The 20,557-nt window shown below is 40.8% G+C and overlaps 2 protein-coding genes across 22 annotated transcripts in view; both read left to right on the forward strand.

Annotated features, from left to right (window-relative positions):
- The first annotated feature begins 55 nt into the window (after positions 1-55).
- On the forward strand, positions 56-8,893 carry eif5 (eukaryotic translation initiation factor 5). 3 transcript variants are annotated; one of them, XM_082515697.1, is made up of 12 exons: positions 56-121; positions 974-1,198; positions 2,457-2,736; positions 2,891-2,972; positions 3,531-3,703; positions 4,064-4,175; positions 4,295-4,425; positions 5,329-5,490; positions 5,675-5,836; positions 5,947-6,111; positions 7,526-7,666; positions 8,439-8,893. In XM_082515697.1, the coding sequence occupies exons 3-12, from the start codon at positions 2,665-2,667 to the stop codon at positions 8,535-8,537; spliced, it is 1,299 nt and encodes a 432-aa protein (XP_082371823.1). In that variant the 5' UTR covers positions 56-121; positions 974-1,198; positions 2,457-2,664; the 3' UTR covers positions 8,538-8,893. The 3 variants fall into 3 exon arrangements, with proteins under 3 accessions (XP_082371823.1, XP_082371821.1, XP_082371822.1); XM_082515695.1 differs by lacking the exon at positions 56-121 and adding an exon at positions 151-360; XM_082515696.1 differs by lacking the exon at positions 56-121 and adding an exon at positions 381-640.
- A 1,932-nt stretch (positions 8,894-10,825) lies between these two features.
- The window catches only part of mark3a (MAP/microtubule affinity-regulating kinase 3a), a 46,246-nt gene continuing 36,514 nt past the window's right edge, over positions 10,826-20,557 (forward strand). For 5 of the 19 annotated variants that reach the window (XM_082515509.1, XM_082515523.1, XM_082515522.1 and 2 more), the window contains exons 1-3: positions 10,827-11,495; positions 16,450-16,635; positions 17,500-17,553. In XM_082515509.1, the coding sequence (XP_082371635.1) occupies positions 11,445-11,495; positions 16,450-16,635; positions 17,500-17,553 (291 nt within the window). In that variant the 5' untranslated portion in view covers positions 10,827-11,444. Of the gene's footprint in view, positions 11,496-13,165; positions 13,345-16,449; positions 16,636-17,499; positions 17,554-20,557 lie in introns of those variants that run through there. The other 14 variants (XM_082515525.1, XM_082515513.1, XM_082515511.1 and 11 more) reach the window with 5 other exon arrangements.

The following is a 20,557-nucleotide window of genomic DNA, read 5'->3' on the forward strand; positions in this document are numbered from 1 at the left end:
ATGTGTCAATAGAAGCTTATTGTTTCCTTTTCCTTTCAAAATAAAACAGCTAAAGTATGGAGGAATTGAGAGAAGTATTGAGGGGGTAACAGTTGCAGTCTGGCATTGAAAGAAAAATCAGGTGGCTAAAACGATTTTATGCCTCTATTTCTAATTCGTTTGTTTAAAACCTAAAGGATGGGGTTTTCCCCTAAATTTTCTAAGTTCATGTTTCGCATACACATGGAGTGCGACTTCAGCAGACTTTTAATTTAAAATTAATGCTGAGACCCGGATATTGCTAAACTTATTGCAGCTGTTAGCTTGACGTTCGTTGGTAAAAGCGACGAGTGTAGCAGCATTTCGCAGAACATTCGAGAGGTAGGTCCGAAATTATTTCATCACATTTACATGGTCTCATCCTAACGACGATTTCACAGCGATGACTGTAATTTTACAAAGAAATAGCTGCTAGCTACCACCGAGGACAATTTTAATCACGTTATCTTCCGTCAACCGCGTTGATTGGACTTGGCTAATAACTGCGTTAGCTGTGTGACGTCCACTCGTTTCATTTTAACGCATGGGATCTGACTATTTACTGGCCCTCAAGCTACTGTTTTCGCATCGGATAATGCTAACAATGAAGGTCAATTTGAAGGTACAAATTAGTGGATTAACTCTAATTGTCCCGCTTTCATTGTTATATCTATAAGATAATTTATGGGGAATTTTACTGCGTAACACGTGCAATGTTAACCATAGCCAGTTAGCTGGCTGACGTTATCTTTTCACGGTGTGGCACTATCGCTAACGGGGGTAAATCGCTAACGGGGGTAATGGAGCGTTTAATCCTCGTGGCAGTTATGCTGTACGTGACTATTCAAATACCCACCCAGTGAACACAGATGGCTGTCTCGCTCGACATAAACAGTTTACTTCGCAGTTTGTGTGAATAACGAAACTATCTCTCCCCCCCACCCCCCACCCACAGGTCCCCAAAGCCCGAGGACGTTCCAGATAACCTCCTTCTGCCTTTGAGGAAGAGCAGCCGCACTTTGGATATTTATGGTCTTTAACCGTGCCTCTTTGAGAGCATCAAAATCATTAAGAAACCCTGTTGCAGTCAATAACATCAACCAGCACCAGGCATCGACCACCGTTCACTGCGGCTCTTGGAAGATCAGCGTTGTGTTTATGTCTTTGTTTTGCGAAAACGGTAAGTTTTTGGACGCAATCTACGATTTATTTCAACTTTCTTGCGCGATATTTGGTGTCGTGTTATGTGTTTGTCAAAGCTAACGCTTTAGTCAGCGTTATTGAGCAATATGACACGATTTCTGTGCCACTGTATCAAAATGGCGTCTTCCAGTCCGTCACTCGTGTGCAGTGACTGTATGACGCACTCTGCACCAAGCTGCTAAGCTAGTTAGCTAGCCTCCTCCTGAAATAGGCTCGACCTCTGCCCTTCTCAAAGATCTTAAAATCGGACACCACTGTGTCAGTCGCAAACAAGTTGGGAGGCATTTCATTGAGACTCGCACTTGCGTGTGTGAGACAATAACTGCTGCAGACTTTGTTGTTGATATTAAAACCATCAGCGGGGGGAGTTGTTTGGCAGCTGCTAGGCCTCCCTGTTTGTGACCTAGTAAAAAGTGCAGGCCTTATATGACTAAAGCCAGGGGCCCTCATGTAAGACAAAGGGTGTCCACAAAGCTCTTTTTTTGTGCATTATATGGCAACAAAAGGTGGGAGAAACATCCAGATTTGTGGCAGAGCTTTTATTTTTCTTTGGGCCCACGTCATGCTTGCTCACTGTTGGATCACATGATTATGATTTGGATTTGCTGGGATATTTTCAGTCTTGACCCATTTTTGTGGGAATTCCTGTTAAATTGAGAAAATGATTTGAATAAGTCGTCTCTGGGAGCCACTGGGTCCTCGATTGCCTCTCCCTCTGGCTTGGATCTGTGTCGTAATGGAGTCTGGTCTTTCTTAATAGTGGCAGTCACTCAAGAGCAGGCCTGCACCACAGGAATCTTTAACTGTTTTCTTGTGGATTAGATGCTACCAAGGCTACAAACCACTGGGTTCACAAAATGAACTAGGCTGCATCTTATTGTTGTCATCATGGTACCTTTTCTCAATTGGATGGTATATAAACTGACAGTGGTGAAAAGATGTTTATTTTACATGATAAGTCATCTGAAATGTAATATTTGCACTGCTGTCTTTATGCAATTGCAGCAGTCATCAAGTTGTTACTTTGTAGAACTAGAATATAAACAAACTCCTCCAGAGACTAGATGGTTAACCAAGTTCTGTAAAGACAGACTAGAAGTGTAACATGAGTGCATGTCTACAAATCTGGGGGGGGGGCAAAACCCTGTATTTGCACCCAATGTAGGATTGCAACACCCACATGAACTGTGGGGTTTCCTTATTAAATATTGATGTTTGTCCCTCTCGTCTTTCAGAGCTGTTGCGCAGCCGTTGGAACCTGTGTGGTGGAAATCTAGACTTCAAGCAAGGAGCTTGCAGCCACAGCGGCACAGCGTTTTTCATGTCAGAGACCGAGCACGCTTGCAGTCGTTTATGTCATCCCCTCTTTTCCAGACAGAAGATCCCGAAAAATCCCCAACCAAGATCCTTTTATCTTACTGATAGTGCTAACATCCAGCCAAAATGTCTGTCAACGTCAACCGCAGCGTGTCAGACCAGTTCTATCGCTACAAGATGCCCCGTCTGATTGCCAAGGTAACCACTCATTATTGTTTTTTTTAGATTTGTCCATTGGGGAGAGAAAAACAGCATCAGAATAGTGGTTGGAATTGGTCTAAAGTTTCCTGAGTCCTGTAGGAAGAAATGTTTGGGTGTGAATATAACATGTGGGTTTTTCCTTTCAATCCAGGTTGAAGGCAAAGGGAATGGAATCAAGACGGTCATTGTCAACATGGTTGATGTTGCAAAGGCTCTGAACAGGCCTCCAACATGTGAGTAACAACATGTAAATCTTAGTGTTTAGCTGGAATTGAACTAGAGCTTGTTAAAGTCTGTTTATTTTCACAATGACATTTTTGACGTTTTGACTGTCACTTTTATATTCTCTCATTTTTCTCTTTTGAATTCATCGTTGTAATATTCACCCCAGGTGAAGGAGAGATGTTTTGTTTATAGAATTCTTTAAACATGATGATGTGGCAATTACTCAAATGAAATGACCCCGTTCGATTGAGACTGTAAGATGTGCCGGCACGTTAGGGGGGGGAAAGGCTGTTTGGCTTGGTCGACAAGTTTGTGTACTCTTGACATTTTTCGTTTACACAATTTTGTAGTTGGAGTATTTGATGATCAAGCTTAAATGTCTGTCATGTTCATTACCAGTTTAAAAGCAAACAAACACCTAATGTTTAACATCTTCCTTTAAAGATTAAAAAAAACAGTAACGTTCTTCAAAGTCAATAATTACCAGGGCAAAGTCTCCTCGTTTTGTTTTTTTTTTTTTGCTGGGTCATGGTGGCCTCATGTGCTGCTTTTCCTCTCCTCTGCAGACCCGACCAAGTTTTTTGGTTGTGAACTCGGCGCTCAGACCCAGTTTGATACCAAAAACGATCGTTACATCGTCAACGGATCCCACGAGGCGAACAAGTTGCAGGACATGCTTGATGGGTTCATCAGAAAATTTGTGCTGTGTGCCGAGTGTGACAACCCTGAAACTGATCTGGTAAATATTTCACAGCATCTCCGGGGCAGGTGCAGAGTATTTATTTGTTTTTTTTTGTGGGTGGGCGACAGAAAGGGAAAGAACAAAGTAATAATTTAATACAACTATATGACTTAATGATGATAATGTGTCCCCTTTTATTGGCTATTATGACCCGAAATTTTTTTCATTTATTTCCTTTGTGTTTACAGCACCTTGTGACTATGAAAATCACGTGGTTAATAAATAAATATTAAATTACTAAATAAAGATACTTCCCACTTTAGATTCAGTATAAGAAAAGTTGCCTGTGTAAAGAAGAGTACTAGATTGTGTGGCAGTTTTTTAGGTACAAAATAATTTATTTTTTTGTCCTTGCAGCATGTCAATCCCAAGAAACAAACTATTGGTACTTCCTGTAAGGCCTGTGGATACCGCGGCATGCTAGACACCAGACACAAACTCTGCACATTCATCCTCAAAAACCCACCTGGTGAGACTTTTTTTTTTTTTTTTTTTTTTTTTCCCTCTGTGGTGAATCCAGAAAAGGGAACTGCAGCCAAAACCCCAAGACAGACTTGCTAATGAAGACTTTTGTCTTTCCTAACACAGAGAGCAATGATAGTGGATCTGCATCTGTGAAGAAAGAGAAGGAGAAGAAGAACCGCAAGAAGGACAAGGAGAACGGCTCTGGCAGTGGCGAGGCTGGAAACCATGACAACTTTGATGCTCCCGAGGCTGTGGTGCGTCTGCTGTGCTCCCAGACACCCGCTGGGCTTCTACAGCCACGGGACACTAGCACAAAACGTTTCTCTTCACTTCACACACGGTTTTCTCAGACACCATTGAAGTCAGTAGTAGTCAGCAAAGTGCCAGCTTTTATTTTAGACACTAATGCCACACAGTCTAGTGGCTTTTGAGTAGAGATTCAGGGGTCTTCTCGTGCTCGTATGCTGTTTTTATTTTGGTGTAAATTGTAACTTTTCCCCGATGACCCTTACTCTGAAAAGTTCTCAGCAACCAACCCCGTCAAAATAAGAAGCTCAGAGTTGACAGTTTGCTCAGGTTTGATGCTTGGTAGTGATTTGTGGTGCAGATTTCCTAGTGAAGCATCAGTGTTGTAGAACTGTTCAAACTCCTTAGTATTCACAATTCATGATATGTATCCCACATTTCCCCCTTCACAGGAATGGTAATAATGATTAAGGTCCACACTGACACATGTGTTGTGAAACATTCTTTGTAATGGATTTTTCACTGAAAGGGTGGGGCCGTCACCCAAAGACCTCCAAAAAGAGTTTGCGTTTGCATAAAAAGGGAGTCTAGCAACTTCCACGTTTGCAGTATACGTGTCCTCGATGCTCTCAACCGGAACCACTTCCTCCAGTTCAAATGAAAGAGTTTCTCTTTAGACTGAGTTTACATCAGCAATTTCTTTTTTTTTTTTAATGCAATTTTTTTTTGGGGGGGGGTTCTGGTTGAATTTAATTTTCTTTTTCTATTATTATTATTATTACTATTATTGGCTGCACAGCCCTCTTTTGCATTTCACCATAATATGACCCACTAAGATGCAAAATCCAAGCAAGCCCGAGTGTTTCTGCACCATCTCGCTTTGCCTGAATCCTCTGTGGTTTCCTGTTTAGGATCGAGATGACGATGATGAAGACTGGGCAGAGGAGACTACAGAGGAGGCACAGAGGCGGAGGATGGAGGAGATCAGCGATCACGCCAAGAACCTGACGCTCAGCGAGGACCTGGAGAAACCCCTGGAGGATAGGGTCAACCTCTTCTACAGCTTTGTGAAAGTAAGGGTCCCCCGATTGTCCTGAATTTTTCTCGGCAGGAGTTTGTGAAACATCAAAAGTACACTTTAAAAATGAAGAACCGGTGTTCGGTGCTTGGCCTTTACGCATAGATTTTATTTGCACACACAAGAATTGGAGATACTTTAGTTCCTCCCCTGTAACCATTTGTTCTTTAAATGTGCAGAACAAAAAGGAAAGCGGAACGATTGACGCAGCTGATAAAGAGATCTTGGCGGAGGCAGAGCGCCTGGATGTGAAGGCCATGGGCCCGCTCATCCTGAGCGAACTGCTGTTCAACGAAAACATCCGTGACCAGATCAAGAAGTACAAACGTCACTTCCTGCGTGTAAGTCATTTTCAAGTCTGTGCTGCGTGTCCTTATGGTGCTGTCTTGTCCTCTTCCTCACATTAGGGTGTGTTTCACATGTCTCATGGCTTTCCTAACCTTTTCCTTAGTTCTGCCACAACAACAAGAAAGCCCAGAAGTATCTGCTGGGAGGTTTTGAGTGTGTCGTGAAGCTGCATCAGGTCCAGCTCCTGCCACGTGTTCCCATCATCCTCAAAGACCTGTACGACGCTGACCTGCTGGAGGAGGACGTGATTTTCGCCTGGGCAGAGAAGGTGAGGGACTTAACTACTAATGTCAAGTTAAACTCTGTGTTCTGAATCACAAAAAGAAATGCCTGCTGAACTTGATCCCATTTTGCCCAGAAATTAAAAGCCTAAAGGTGATCTGGGAGCAGATGGTAGTTAATCGTTACCCCATGAATCGGTTATGAGCACTCACTGATAGATCTTTAAAAGGGAAATGGCAAATTAAATTAGATTTAGGCTTATTCTTTGCAGCACAGAGCCTTCATTAGAGTAACAAACAATAAAAATCTAAACTGTATTCTACTGAAAGCTGGTATTTGTTAAATTGGTGAAATTAGAGCTTGTCTTATACCCTGACTCTGAAAGACTGAAATGCTTCAGGGGACACTTGGATAAACCTCCAACCTCAGAAACTGTAGCACTGAGCCACTAAAAACACCTAACAGACTGCAGTATGCAGAGGTGTCAGTCGTCATATCAAACCTCTCTGGTAATATTGATGATTGGAGTAGCGTGAGGAAGAGGTGGTTGGAATCTGTTTGAACAGATTCATTCTGCAAATGAAACAACATGAGCTCTAATATGTGTCTGGTTCCAGGTCCTTAGCTGCAGGAGTACGACTATATTAAGCTGAAAGTATAATGCTGCCAAAAAGTTGAGGTCAAGAGCTTTTAGGACATTAATACATCAAACAGCAGGAAGTGCAGTGGACTAGGGCCGCCTTTGACAAAGAATGAATTCACACTTCCCGTGTGTGTGTGTGTGTGTGTGTTAGCCCAAACTAGTCTGTTTTGTTACACCAGTCTGACCATACATTGACTCCCCATCTCCCACCACAAGTGGGGAGTGAGAGTGACACACCTAACCTGCACTGCATAACAAAAGCAGAGTGTTGGGCTCAACACATCCTTTCAGACAGTGTTACACCAAAGAAAGCCTAAAAAGGCCACTAACAAAGAAATGTAAGACCTGGTCTTTTTAAAGGGGCTTTGTGTGTGGGCTGAGATTCGGGTGCACTATTGAGGCCCCTAATAGTTGTAAGTTTTGTGTGTGGCATATTTTAAATGCAATCAAGCTGGTTTAGGAATGAATAGACACAGCTGAGAGCAAATTGAATTGTAATCAATTCAAAATGCGTGAATTAAATATATTAAACAAAGAAGTGGAGGAATAGGTATAAAGATAAAAAGTGCTATTAATAAATACAGAATTACTTGAGTTTTGCTAAGTCTTTACGTCCTGAAAATTTGAGCTAGATTTCCCTTAACTGTGACTTTTGTTACGGTATTTTATTTACTTTGGATACACATTAACTGTTAGATGCTAAATACTGCAACAGCAGCATGAAGACTACAGTTCAAATAACCCCAAGGGCTTGTTTATTTGAGGTCTTTTACACTGAAATCAGTCATTGCATTAAATCCATTTTCTTCTTCATCAGGTTTCTAAGAAGTACGTCTCCAAGGAACTTGCCAAAGAGATCCATGCCAAGGCCGCTCCTTTTGTCAAATGGCTGAAGGAGGCAGAGGAGGAGAGCGAGGGTAGCGAAGAAGAGGAGGAGGAAGATGATGAGAATGTTGAGGTAGAGTTATCTGAAGTGGTCACTTGGCTGTGTGCCGTGAAGTACAGTTAAAAAAAAAAAAAAAACAGCTGTAGTTCAGGAGTTACTGAGAACGTCCAGATTAAAGCAAAAATTAATCGCGTCATTGTCACAACTGCTTCCAGCTGCCACATGTAGTCAGAGTGTGCATTATGGATATAGGTGTGTATATAAGTGAGTGCATTTACTTGTATACTTATATCCATATATGCATGCATGCACTCACACCAGTCTGTCAGCCTGCTCAGGTGTGCTGCATCATTAACTGGGTCAGCTCCACCCACTAGTTCCTGGAAGAATTAGGAATAACATTTCTAACAAGGAAGCTGCACCCCGAAAGGAGGAAGCACAAAGAGGCCAGTCCTGTGACTATTGCGTCACTCAGTTTAAAATGGATGCCGACTTTTAGTGGCTTTTTGTTTGTTTTTTGTTTTGCTCCGTACGAATATAAAAACTGCAATTTAGTATGAAAATCAAATCACTTTAATACCTGTAGACTATACTTGGAGACTGAGTATGAAACCTGCATAAAATTCCAATATTCCGTTTCACCGGCTGACCACCGGGTGACTCCGGTCTACTGACACCTCGCTCGTTAGCAGCTTGAAAGTCAATTTTTAAAAATGACAGTAAGCATGAAGGTTAGAGTTGCACTAATTTTTAAAATGCGACAGATTTGTTTCTGTTGTGAGAGGACTGATGCTGATGCAGTCGGGGGTGTTTATTGAGCAGCTGCATGTTTTCCTGTCCTCAGGTGGTGTACTCGTCCTCTGCCCGCGAGCTCAAAGTGGAGACTGTGAAACCAGACACGCCAGAGAAAGAAGAGGACGACATTGACATCGATGCGATCTGAGAGACTCGAGTGATGATGCTTTTCCTGACTTGCGGCTTTGACTCACGATGCCCTGCACTAGCTAAATGGCTGGCCTTTTCCCTCCTTTACTACCTGTCCCACCACCAGCCCTCTCTGCGATCCCTTCTCCGCTTAGTGGCATGATTTAACATAGCGCTTTATCTGCTGCACATTAACGCTGTCATTTTGAAGTGTATTCAGTTGATGAAATGAAGTCTCTTTTGGGGGTTTTAATCACGGGTGATTTGGGAATTTTGTTTTGACTGCACTTTTTTTTTTTTTCTTTTTTTTCTTTTTTTTCTTTTGGTCCTTGTATTTTTCCAGTCAATAAAGAATGAATGTTTTGCTATCCAGCACATTTGACTGTTTCATCTGTGAGATTGGACAGTTTTTCTCTGGTAGGTGATTAACAGAGAATCTGAGGGGAAACCTCTTCCCTTAAATGTTGTGCTGTGAAGCCAGATGTTTTCTATATCATAAATAAAATGACATAATTGTTAAATCATTTAAAAAAAAAAAAAAAAAAAAAAGGTGATCAGATTCATCTTCAGAGCATGATGGTGTGTTTTTAAAAATCTGCACTGCAGCTCTGTGAGGGAGGGAAAATATGCATGTGTCCATGTTTTGTAATAGGAAACCAAAGTTCAAACAACACTAGATCAACTATCTGTAACGCCACTGGTCGTACTAAACTAAACATACACGTTCGCCTCATGTTACAGAAAGAGACCTGGAAACTGAGAATTAATTTGCAAAGTAAGGAACCCAAATGGCAGTTTCACATAAAACTTAGTCTATTTTTGAGATAAAAAGCCAGAATGTAACTAATGTGGTTTTTAATCCAGTTATACTGAGCTTTGTTTTATACCACTCTTCCTCATCTCACATTGAAATAGAACTTTGAATAAGGTGACATTGGTGATGGTGTTATATTTGCGACTGGTTTACTTAAAACACTGGTAAGAACAACTGTTGCTAGGCTGAAAAACCTGCAGACGGATGCTTTGTAAAACGAAAACTCCTTCATTACACTTGGCAGCTCTACTGTTTATTCAGTTTTACTGATTTAGAGCTGCATGTCACGGACAAACTTATTATATTGCACTTTTCCAGCAGTGGAAACGGTGAACTTATTAGCTCAAACTTAAACTGTGGTGTAGAAATTCACAGCCTAGAAATCCAAAAGGTATATCTACGACCTGTAAATGTTGTATCCTGTATGAAACCTATAAGACTTTGTGTTTAAAAAAAAAAAAAAAAAAAAAAAGATACTAGCGACCTTTAAAGCTCTCATTTATTCGAATTGAATTCGAAGAATAAAAGGATGGTGTTGATATTCTTTTCTGTCTCGCTAATATTTGACAAAGGCGCACAACTGTTTTCCTTTGAAGCTCACTAAATTCCCATTTCCTCCCGACTGATGACAGGCCTCTCTGTACTTGTGGTCCTGTGGGACTGAGGTCAGTCGGTTTCCTCACTTCCTCCACCCGTTCAACTGGACACAGTCGTGCTGCCTTCAGGTGCTTTGGGAAATAAGATACTCACATTCCATCACAAACAAATCTCTGAATTCGACATTAAACCCAAAACGGGGAACTTGGCGTCGTCTTAGTGTATGGAATCAAACATGAAAATAAGCAAGGCTTAGAAAAACAACTCCTTATTGTCTAAGGCATTTAACCCTAAATCCCTCCGCAGTTTAGTTTTGAAACATCCAGTCCGACCTACAAAAATATAACTAAGCAGTAACACCTACCATATGTAATGTGTCTATTTGTAGAATGTAAACTGATTCTAATGTTTTTAAACTACCACACACACAAACACGTCAGAAACATTTATAAATGTAGCTGTTATATAACTTTATCCCACACTGTTATGGTTTTAATTTAATTCAGATAATGTGGGGTTTAAAAAACAACAACTAGTATTTGTAACGCAATTTCTGATTGCTACAGTTGAGTTGTAGTACTAGAAAACACACTGTGTTTTATAAGGATAATTAATACATTTTGATGTTGGTCAAATAATAATAACTTTGCAGAGAGACTGAAAATAATCAACAAAATATTTATTAATAAAAGCAATTTAACTGCAGGCTAAATCCTATGACAATCTCTTACTTTTTATTAAGCTTGTTAAGTAGTATATTGCACACAAAAGCTTCAATCTTATTCCTAAGAGAAAAAATATTTTCTTTGATCTTTCTTGAATCACCCAGTCGAACAAAGAAATGCCATTATTAGGTCGGTTGACCGACATTTTAGAATAATTTCTAATGTCGGAGCTCAGTTGGTGTCCGTGAAGGCAGCATAATCCAGCCCAGCCGCTGAGTAGCCATTTTGGTCCCACCTAAAACAGACAGACCCGCTTCACTTTGGGCCGCCGGAGATGGAAGAAACCGAGCCGACGACGAGTATTTCAGCTACCTGAATCTTTTGAATCACTCCGAGAATTATCCAGAGGTGACACTCGACGCCATGGCACGGTTCTAGACAGAGTGGTTTTGTGGAAGAAAAGCCTGTGGCGATTTTTGGAAGTGGCGACCGACAGCGCCTTAACGTTATTATAGTTAGCTCCAGTGACTCAAACCTAAACGGACAGACGGACACTGATTTCGTTTCCCTGCCGAGTTTAGCACAGGCCATGCACGGTTTGTACACGCCGTGTAAATGCTGTAAGAGGGATTGTTATGCTCTTTAGTGAGGGTTTTTCCTGCCCATAGCTGTTCAGGTGCTCGACTCTAACACGTCCGGTCTCGTTTGAAAATTGTCACGATCCATGCTGAGACTGTTTCTCCGGAGGAAGCCGAAAAGCAAAGCAATAATTTCATTCTTCGGCTGTCGGGCTGAAGACTGTGTATTTTGGACTTAAAACGGCGACTGGCTGAGGAAGAAGGAATAAAAGATGTCAACAAAAACTCCTTTACCTACAGTCAACGAGAAGGTGACGGAAAGTGTAAGTAGAAGGGGGCTGTTTTTTCTTGGGTTGTTTTCTTTAAGTACATGTAAAAATATCACGGGATTGCCAAAAAAACGTAATCCTCAATAGCTTTTTGCTGCCTTGTTAGACCGGATGATAGATGGTTGTTTCACACTTGGTTGGTAAATCGTAAACAAGCATATCTTCTACGTCAAACACGCCTCTGTTAATGAGTGTTAGTAATGGGCTTTATTTGCGCCTTGGTGTGTATTTTTTGTTGGTGTGTGAGAAGTATCGATATGACTGTAGGTAATTAGACTGTACTAAGAATATTCAGGCCCAACGGTGAACAAAACTACAGTACTTTGCTTGCTGGTTCTGGCAGGCAACAGTAGTTTGTCTTCAGCCTGTCTATTGGCTCCCCCAGCTGTCGCTCAGAGGTTTCACCCGTTCAGCTTCCAAATAAGGGCCTCGTGAGTCCGCCCCTCGTGACTAACAGAACCTCCGGTGTGAAGGTAGTGACAATGTAGCCATTTGAGCTTCCGGTCGGGATTTTCAAAATTAGAATGGAACTAAAATGGAGAACTTAAGCGTACTTAATCATAAAAGCTGCAAAATGAGCATAATGTATATGCAGGATTGGTCAATTTGACTCTCCGCTATTTTTCTTAATTTCAAATTTATTTATATAGTACATTTAAATAAACAGAAATCACCAAAGGGCTGTTTTTTGGTTTTTTTTGTTTTTGGGTTTTTTTTGTTTTTTGTTTTGTTTTTGTTTTTTGTTTTGTTTTGTTTGTTGTTGTTGTTTTTAAAGTATACCTATAGTTCTCTCCTTTTTAAAGTGGAAGTGACTATAGTGGAAATTTTTAGGCACTCTTTAATAGACCTCAAGCCTTGTTCCACTGAAAATCAAATCTTTACTACAAAATTTAATGTCCTGAATATTTTAGCTGCAAAGTTTTTATTTGTATTTATTCATTTTATTTGATTTTTTTTATGGAAGACTGTGTGTATCCTGGAGGTCTTTTGCAACTTATCTCCCCTACGCTTTTTCTCTGTCACACATTTACCCCCCATATTCCATGGGTACAAATATGCAAGAACTACCACCAGATTCTTATGACTCATCTGAGTTGCAGTATAGAGCGGGATGGTGATAAGGGTTATACTGCACGAGAGAAGCATGTGGGTGATAAGACGCCAGAGAATTCTGGTGATCTATTACTGACCAGCAGGCACTGAAATACTAAATCAGTAGAGGCAACAGTAAATACAAGGGCTCATTTCACGTCACAGGGATTAAAAGGGAATTAATCAGCATTTTAAAACATTTTTGTTGTAAAGTGCTGATAATTTGTTTTTGTTTTTTTTGGGGGGGGGAGGGGGTCTAAGACCTTTTTTTTTTTTTTAATATTTGTATATGTGGACAGAAATAAACACCTCATATCATTTGTACTATGTGGTACTGTGATTGGCATTTTTCTAATATCTTCATAGGCGCTGACGTTGATTGGCAAAAGATTAAGCAGTACCAAATAAAGTGTTAGGGGCAGCTCTGGAAGCGTTAAAGGTTTGTACGAAATTCGATACTGGCGTTTTCCTCCGTTTTGGCAACAATGAGAACGGAGCCGACAGGAAGCCTTTATTATGAAAGCCTATCGTCTGGTTTCCGGTTTGGGTGTGTCTGGCTGTCGCAGGCTTGACTGGGATCAGTGGCTTCCCCCTCCTGCCGTCTCCCTCTCTGTGTCTCTGCGGTTATCGGGGCTCTGAGTTGGGAAAAATCTGGTGTTGTGGGAATCTCTGTGGGCATCGTCAGCGGGGCGCAGTGCTTTCCTGTCGAAACATGACTGGCTCCCAGGCAGCCAGGAGACACCGCAGCTTTGTGAGTAACCAATAAAAAGGGACTTTTTGTTGTTGTTGTTGTTCTTGTTTTAATTCTTACAAGTTGTTAGCTGGAAAAATAACACGATGGTAACACAGGTGGATGTTTTCTGTGTGGTTCAAAGATAATGAAAACTTCATCTGAGTGTTTCCACTGCATTTGTTCCCAGTCTGTCTCTGGTATCCAACAGTGACCTTATCCTAGTTGATGGTATTTTTATCTCCTCTGCTATCGCTGTAGAAGTCCTAAAATATTCCTGTAGTGACTTAAAAGTATGTCTGTGCTGTTAAAGTGACCTTATAGACTAGAATAGAATAGCACTTTATTGTCATTGTACATGTATAACCAAATTATGGGTTTCTTACTGAGAGTTGCTGTGTTGTAACTGCTCTGATACTTTTTAATACTCTGCAGTGTTAATTAAGTTTTAACTGACCTTGCCTTGATATGAGGTGCAATCTGTGCACAGTTTCTTAAATGTTTAATTTTGCAGCAACTACACGTCTGTTTAATTTCCCACTTTATCAGTGTCTCTTTCTTTTGTCTGCTTAGTGAATGGGGTCAGCCAGGTTAGGGACTGTAGGGGATGGGGAGAACCGGGTGGGGCAGAGTGCATCACTACCCTTAATGAGGCTTTGGTAAGGTGGTCGATACTGAGGCCACACTTAGTATCTGCCAGATTGTTGTTCCAGTTTTTGGGCACAGCACCCAAGAATTGATCCATCTATCAGCTGTGCTGTCAGAGTACACCACCTCAAAATCACAAGGCTGTGCAGTTTCTCTTTGATTACATGATAACGATGCGGGGGAGAGTGTGTTAGGTTTTCTGTTTGTTTGCTGCGTTCCAGAAGTATCCCGAGCAGAAATGTGGTTATCCAAAGTTTTACTGTTGCAAAATCTTAAAAGCTTGGTGCAGTGTAGTCCAGTTAGCCACTACATGCTACTACAACCTGAATAATTAAAACAAAGTTTAATCTGCCAATCTCAACAAAAACAGGAAGTCACCGCTTCATAAAAGCAGAATTTCGATTTGGCTAGATTATTTTATATTTCACAAGTGTACCTTATAAAGTGGCCTGTGATTACTTATTCCTGCAAGACTGATGAGATTATTTTGTTTAAAAAGTATTGTAGAATTTTTTTAAATTGCTGTCATAACATTGTCTGTTTGTGATACATACAGCGGCTCTGCTTTAAAATGAGCAATGTGAATAAAATAATTTAAATTTTCTTTTTCATTAAGACTATAAATTGTTTGTGGAACACTTACAATTTGCCCTGTAATCCTAATGCTTACAGGGCACACATCATGATGCTGCCGCATGTGTAATCTGGTGTAGCCTCTAACCAAGGAGAAGGTCCCACCTCTGTGCAATTAATGTCATTATTGTGTTTTATCACCACTTTTTTTTTTTTTTGTACTCGACAGCTCAGCGTGCTCATACAGAATCAGGAAATGTGTGTAGAGGCACGTTTCTCCATCACCTCACTTCTGTTTTTAAAGTGGCAGTTCGCAGGTTTGAGATGGCACCTTGTTAACCCAAAACATTTATTAGAATGAAAATGTATGAAGAAAGAAGTCGACTGGAATTAAATGACTAGTTGATCAATTGCGCTCAGAGCATATGCAGAGCTTTGTGTGGTTGTTGTATGTAATCGCCAGCAGACTGAGCGGTAGAAACCACCATTGTTGCCTCCCCCCACCCACATGTGCTGTGTTTTCCATGACATCTCTCTTTTGCTAACCTCAAAGTCCTGACATGAAACTTTGACCAGGTGAAAACATTGGCAAGAAAAAGGAACACTTTTCAGGGTATCAAGGGTTAGCTTCAGCTAGTTAGCAGAAAACGCCAAATATTGGTGTGCATATTGTTTAAACTGTTTTAAAAAGAAGTTGCAAGGAGACGTTGTTGGTTTGCAGATTCCTCTCTGTAGTTTCTACCACTGGTGCTGTGGTAGCACTGTGAGAAAGACCCTTATGTTAATGGAACTGTTGTATGCCCATCAAAGGATATGCTACTTTTTTCAGTTTTAGTTGATTGATAAGGACATTCTGTAAGCATGTGACAAAGCACTGCATTGGAACAATATCTCTAACAGTGAATTAATGGGTAGTTTAGCAGCTTCTACCCCTTGCCCACCCTCCCCAAAACAATAACAAATAAATCTGTGTCCAAGGACTTGATTAAGTGGCCCTGAAATTCTTGGCCACATAAACAAGAAGCCAAGTGACTGTTATGTTCATCTCTTAATACCAAATTATAACTAACAGCCTTGTCATGCTCACAATTTACAAACTTTACATGAATCTAATTATGATTTCAACATATTCTATCCATATTGACATTATTTAAAACTGATCATGATGTTCATATTTCATAGTTTTGGAGAAAATGCAATAATTAAGTTGGTTTAAAGAAGCATCTAAAAGGAAAGCAAGTAGTGGTGTTTGCTATGCACCAGTGGAAAAATGTGGGGGAAGGCAGGTTTGCTGCAACCAGAAAATGAAAATAGGCTTTTCGAATAAACGTAGCATGCAAGCACTCAAACATGGTGATGCATAAACCTGTTCAGTGCACTTATGTGGACTTAAACCTGTAAGGAGAGACCGTTAGTGGTGCTGGCATTATCCACATTTGGCTTTGTGCATGGTCCATAATATTACACATTTCAGTGACGGTTGAAATTGATTTCTTTTTTGAAAAATGCGATTAATGGGTTCTAATGTCACTTCAATATAAACAGTATTTAGTGGGACAATATTTGACTAACATTATTTAGCTGGATCTTGTTCAGCTAATATAATAATAATAATAATAATAATAATATTATTCATGGGAATATCTGTACTTTTGGATGTTTGGTTGATGAAACTCTGAAACTGCTGGGATAAGCACAGAGTTTATCAGCCATCTGTGGCCGCTGGAAGAAAAGCTTACTTTCTTTGTGTGCATCAGAACTATAAATATCAGTAGTGTTTTTTTCCTGCTGAGCCGAGGTGCCACAGCAGGTCAACATGAGTCACCATTGATTACAAGTAGATGTTGCAACACATAAGAGCCATTCAACAGCCAGTGCTTGTCTAACATTGTGCCTTTTCCACAGCACACCTCTCACAGCAATGGCCGTCAGGAGATCAGCACACGCTCAGGCCGGACGGGCGTGCGTCCGGCCCGCAGCTCCGAGGAGCCGCAGCAGCCCCACGTAGGCAACTACCGGCTGCTCAAAACCATTGGCAAGGGCAACTTTGCCAAGGTCAAACTGGCCCGACACATGCTCACCGGCAGAGAGGTAAGATGTACAGTGATGCTGACTATTTTTGTTCTCTCTCTTTAAGAAAGGATCCAAAACAGTACAAAGCTTTACAGATAAAAAAGTTTTTATCACTGTTTGCTTCTCCCTCACGCTGCGAAATAGCTGCGGTTAAGGAGCTGGATGTCTTTGCTGAGCTCACACCTAATTTGTATCTCAGTTCCTCTTTGATGGTGACCTGTGTGTGTGTTTGTGTGTGGCAGTGTCTCACAAACTGTCAAGCACTAACATTGAATGTCTGGTCAGATTTGTAATTTTGCTTGCCTGTTTTTCAGTTAGATTGATCCTGATTTATAATACTGCTTTTAGCTTTAGTTTTTACAATTTAGAGCCTTGAAATGCATTTTTCATAAATGTGTATGTTATTGGAACATAAAAACAGTGCTGCCAGCTTTGTACACCAACCCATTCATCGCTGTAAATCTTGTAGGCAGTAATGGTTGTTTTCAGTGCAGTGTGTAGCAGCTGAACATTTGATTTGTTCATAATTGATGAGGAGAAAGGGCAAGCGTCTTCTTAATGCAGCCTGTGACATTTAAGGAAAGGAAGCGTCTCTGCTGCCTTTGTCCTCTCTGTTCTGTAGATAATAATTTGGCAGGTGCATTTAGACATATTTTTAACTCAAAGAGGATGTTGAAACTATTTTATAACCCTCCCTGTTTAGTTTTCAAGTCTTAAAACGGCAGTTTGGAAAAACATCAGCATCACGTTCCTTTTCTCAGCTCTTTTCTTTCTCGTTTTTGGTTTTTGTTTTCGGTGCCATGTTCCTCTTCCTCTGTGCCACACTTCTCCTCTGCTATTATTTGCCACTTAGCTAACTTTCTATTTTTTCCCTCTCTACAGGTGGCAATTAAAATAATAGACAAGACACAGCTGAACCCAAACAGCCTTCAGAAGGTAATTTACCCCTCCTTCCCTTTCTCTCTCTCTCTCTCTCCTGTTATAATGTGGCAGAACTCATTTACTAATTCATGAAGCACAACAGATTGCGTATTAATTGTGTAAATGGGAAGCAGGGCATTCTGAGACTGAGCTATGTTCTCCATAGAGCTTCCTGGGGTGAATTAGGAGCTTCTTTTTATGATTAGGTATAAGGCTTTTGCTGCAGTAAAGATCACTTTGTTCCAAGTTGCCTGATACATGTTTCAGACTGAGGCCTTTAAAAAGGGATTGTATGGTTTGAGGCTTGTTTTCTTTGATTTTGAATTTGCTTGAAGAATTCTTAGTGGAACTGTTTTAACAGGCTTATAAGATATAGCTGTAGATTTGTCCCATTTGAAGGTTTTTAGATGGTGGTTTTCCTGATGTGTTGGAAACAAAAATAGTTTGGTCTTTTTTGTTTGTTTGTTTGTTTGTTTTTTCCTCCCGCTACCTTTTCCCAGTTCATGTTGCATGGTTGTCATGGAACTTGGGAGCCACGGTTTGGTTTTCCTTGTTAAATCAACCAAATCAGGAAGTGGGCTTTCTTTTAAAATGCAAATTTCACAGACTGAGGGTGAATGCCTTTTTTTTTTTTTTGCAGTTTAGTGAATGGCAGTCTAACTTTACAGTTTGAAGTCAGCGAGTTGAGAGTGAGCTGCCCGTTGCAGTGTTTGTCCTTTTCCTTTTTTGTTTCTAATCGTTAGCAGTAGAAATGTGTGTGCGTGGTCGTTTTGATCTGTGCCGCCGTGAGTTTTGGTTCTGTCTCTGGGCCTGGAAGTGGTTTCGGGGAAGTCGGAACGATATCGACTCTGCTGCAGCTCCCGAGGCCCTTTTTTCTTTTTTCTCCCCCATCGTTAGACAGATAAGAGGGGATGAAGCGGAGCAATGCGGCTGCAGCTGGTGGTGACGCTTATGATGTCGGGTGTTGATGTTGAGCTGGACCCTGCTGCTCGGCTCCTCTCTCCCTCATCCCTCTCAGCAGTCGGCCAGTGGTTTTCCATCAGTTTTTCCAAAGCTCCATTGATTGCGGCCTTTGTATCTCAGAGGCCCGGGCCCTTTGGCGTTGGCTGTGACACTACGTTGACAGAAAAACACTGAGTCATGACAGCGCTGTTCACAGAAACACAAAGCGTGAGGCTTTTGTTGGCAATCCTTGTTGTTTTTAGGTTACTGCTTTGTCACACTCAAGAATAAAAACTCTTTTAGGTGCTTGTCAAGTTATTTTTCCTACTGTTCCACAAGAGATTTAGATTTATTTATTTTTTTACTGTTTATTTTAAGCAATTGGAACGAGCTGGGAAAAGAAGCCACATTTAAAGGCTTTTTAAAGTCTTTTCATGACTGACACATTAAATGTTCTCATTCCTGTCACCTGATGCCATTTATAGGCTAACTATTTCTTTTTTCCCACTTTTTTTTGTTGTTGTTGATTTTGAGTTTTAGAGTTAAAGGAAATCCTGACTTGGCCTAGATAATTGGAGCAGTAATTGCGTGAGAAATGAATCCAGCAAGATTCATAATAAGGAGGACCACTCCTGTTAAAGGAGTCATTTTTGGCCCAACCCTAACTCTTTTGGCAAACTTGAAGCTCAGCCATTTATACAATAACTTAGCATAAAGAATGAGGATGGGGGAGATGCTGGTTCCTGCCAGCTCCATGCTAACTGGACCTTTTTTTTTCTTTTAATGTATTAGACAATTAGAATATATTTAATTGAGCCATAGCAGGCCTGGTAGTTGCAAGGGTAGCTGTTTTCTCCTTTTGGTCCTTAAGCTAAACTAAGCCACTGTGTTGTAACCACACTTGTAAACCAGCTCACAACTGCATAAGATGAGGGCTTTGAAAAGGTAATTATTGTATTTTTTTTGTTTGTTTGTTTGTTTTAACCAATCCTTCAAAAACAGTAAAACCTAGTGGATCATTAGACTTAACACCACCTACAGAAACAGATGGCTGTTTCTTTGGCAGCAAGCGAGCAGGGATCTAGGTGAGCACTAAGAAACGCAGTACATGTTTATGTCACTGGCCAGTGTGTGTGTGTCATCAAGGTGTTATTGTTTTTTTTGTTTGTTTTGTTTTTTAATAAATATATCTGGCTTTCATAAGAGCCAGAATATCCTCTGTTGTATAGTCGTACTACACAACTAATTTGTTAACTTTAATTATAAGTACTGTGCTCTGTTGGAGGTTGCTGAAGTAGTTCATTTTTAGGAGCTAAAAGTCATCCTAGGCTGATGCCCAGATCTTCCTGTCAGACATGCCTGGGCTTGTCTGGTCATGTACTGTAGGGAGTGTAATTACATGCCATTGTTATGGTAATGATATTCACTATAACACTTTTATATCACACAAAAAAATCATACCGATGTTTTAAGGAACAACGCTGGGAAAAGGGTGGAAAAGGCACATGACCCTGACTTGTTTGGATTATTGCCTACACCATGGGTGTCGAACTCCAGACCTCAAGAGCCGGTGTCCTGCAGGTTTTAGATCTCACCCTGGATCACCACACCTGAATCAAATGATTAGTTCATTACCAGGCCTCTGGAGAACTTCAAGACATGTTGAGGAGGTAATTTAGCCTTTTAAATCAGCTGTGTTGGATGAAGGACACATCTAAAACCTGCAGGACACCGGCCCTTGAGGCCTGGAGTTGCCCACCCCTGCCCTGCACTGTGCCTGCATTTGCACAGAAGGACATCACAAAGAGTAGAATATGGTGTCAACTTTGTAGCTGATTTGTTGCACTTTGCTCCAGAAATTTGCATTTAAAATGCACCTCTGTTGGAGGTATCTGTAAAAGTTCACAGTGGTATTTCTTTAAAAATCCAGAGGATGATTTAAATGGAGCATCATCATTAATCTCAGAACTGACTCGGTCCATCTGACAGGAACCTGAAGACTATCCATCTAAAAGTACTGTTACATCCTCATCACCTGTGCTGTAGTCGCAGCAGTTTTATTTCGCAGCTCCTTCTT

This window comes from Aulonocara stuartgranti, assembly GCF_965226115.1.
Source record: "Aulonocara stuartgranti genome assembly, chromosome: 19".
NCBI classification, from domain to species: Eukaryota; Metazoa; Chordata; class Actinopteri; order Cichliformes; family Cichlidae; genus Aulonocara; species Aulonocara stuartgranti.

Excerpts from the sequence above, each read along its gene's own strand:
- eif5 (XM_082515697.1), top strand. The coding sequence starts at position 2,665 with ATGTCTGTCAACGTCAACCGCAGCGTGTCAGACCAGTTCTATCGCTAC. Across the intron at positions 2,737-2,890 it reads TGCCCCGTCTGATTGCCAAG|GTTGAAGGCAAAGGGAATGG; the intron begins GTAACCACTCAT and ends CTTTCAATCCAG. Across the intron at positions 4,176-4,294 it reads CATCCTCAAAAACCCACCTG|AGAGCAATGATAGTGGATCT; the intron begins GTGAGACTTTTT and ends TTCCTAACACAG.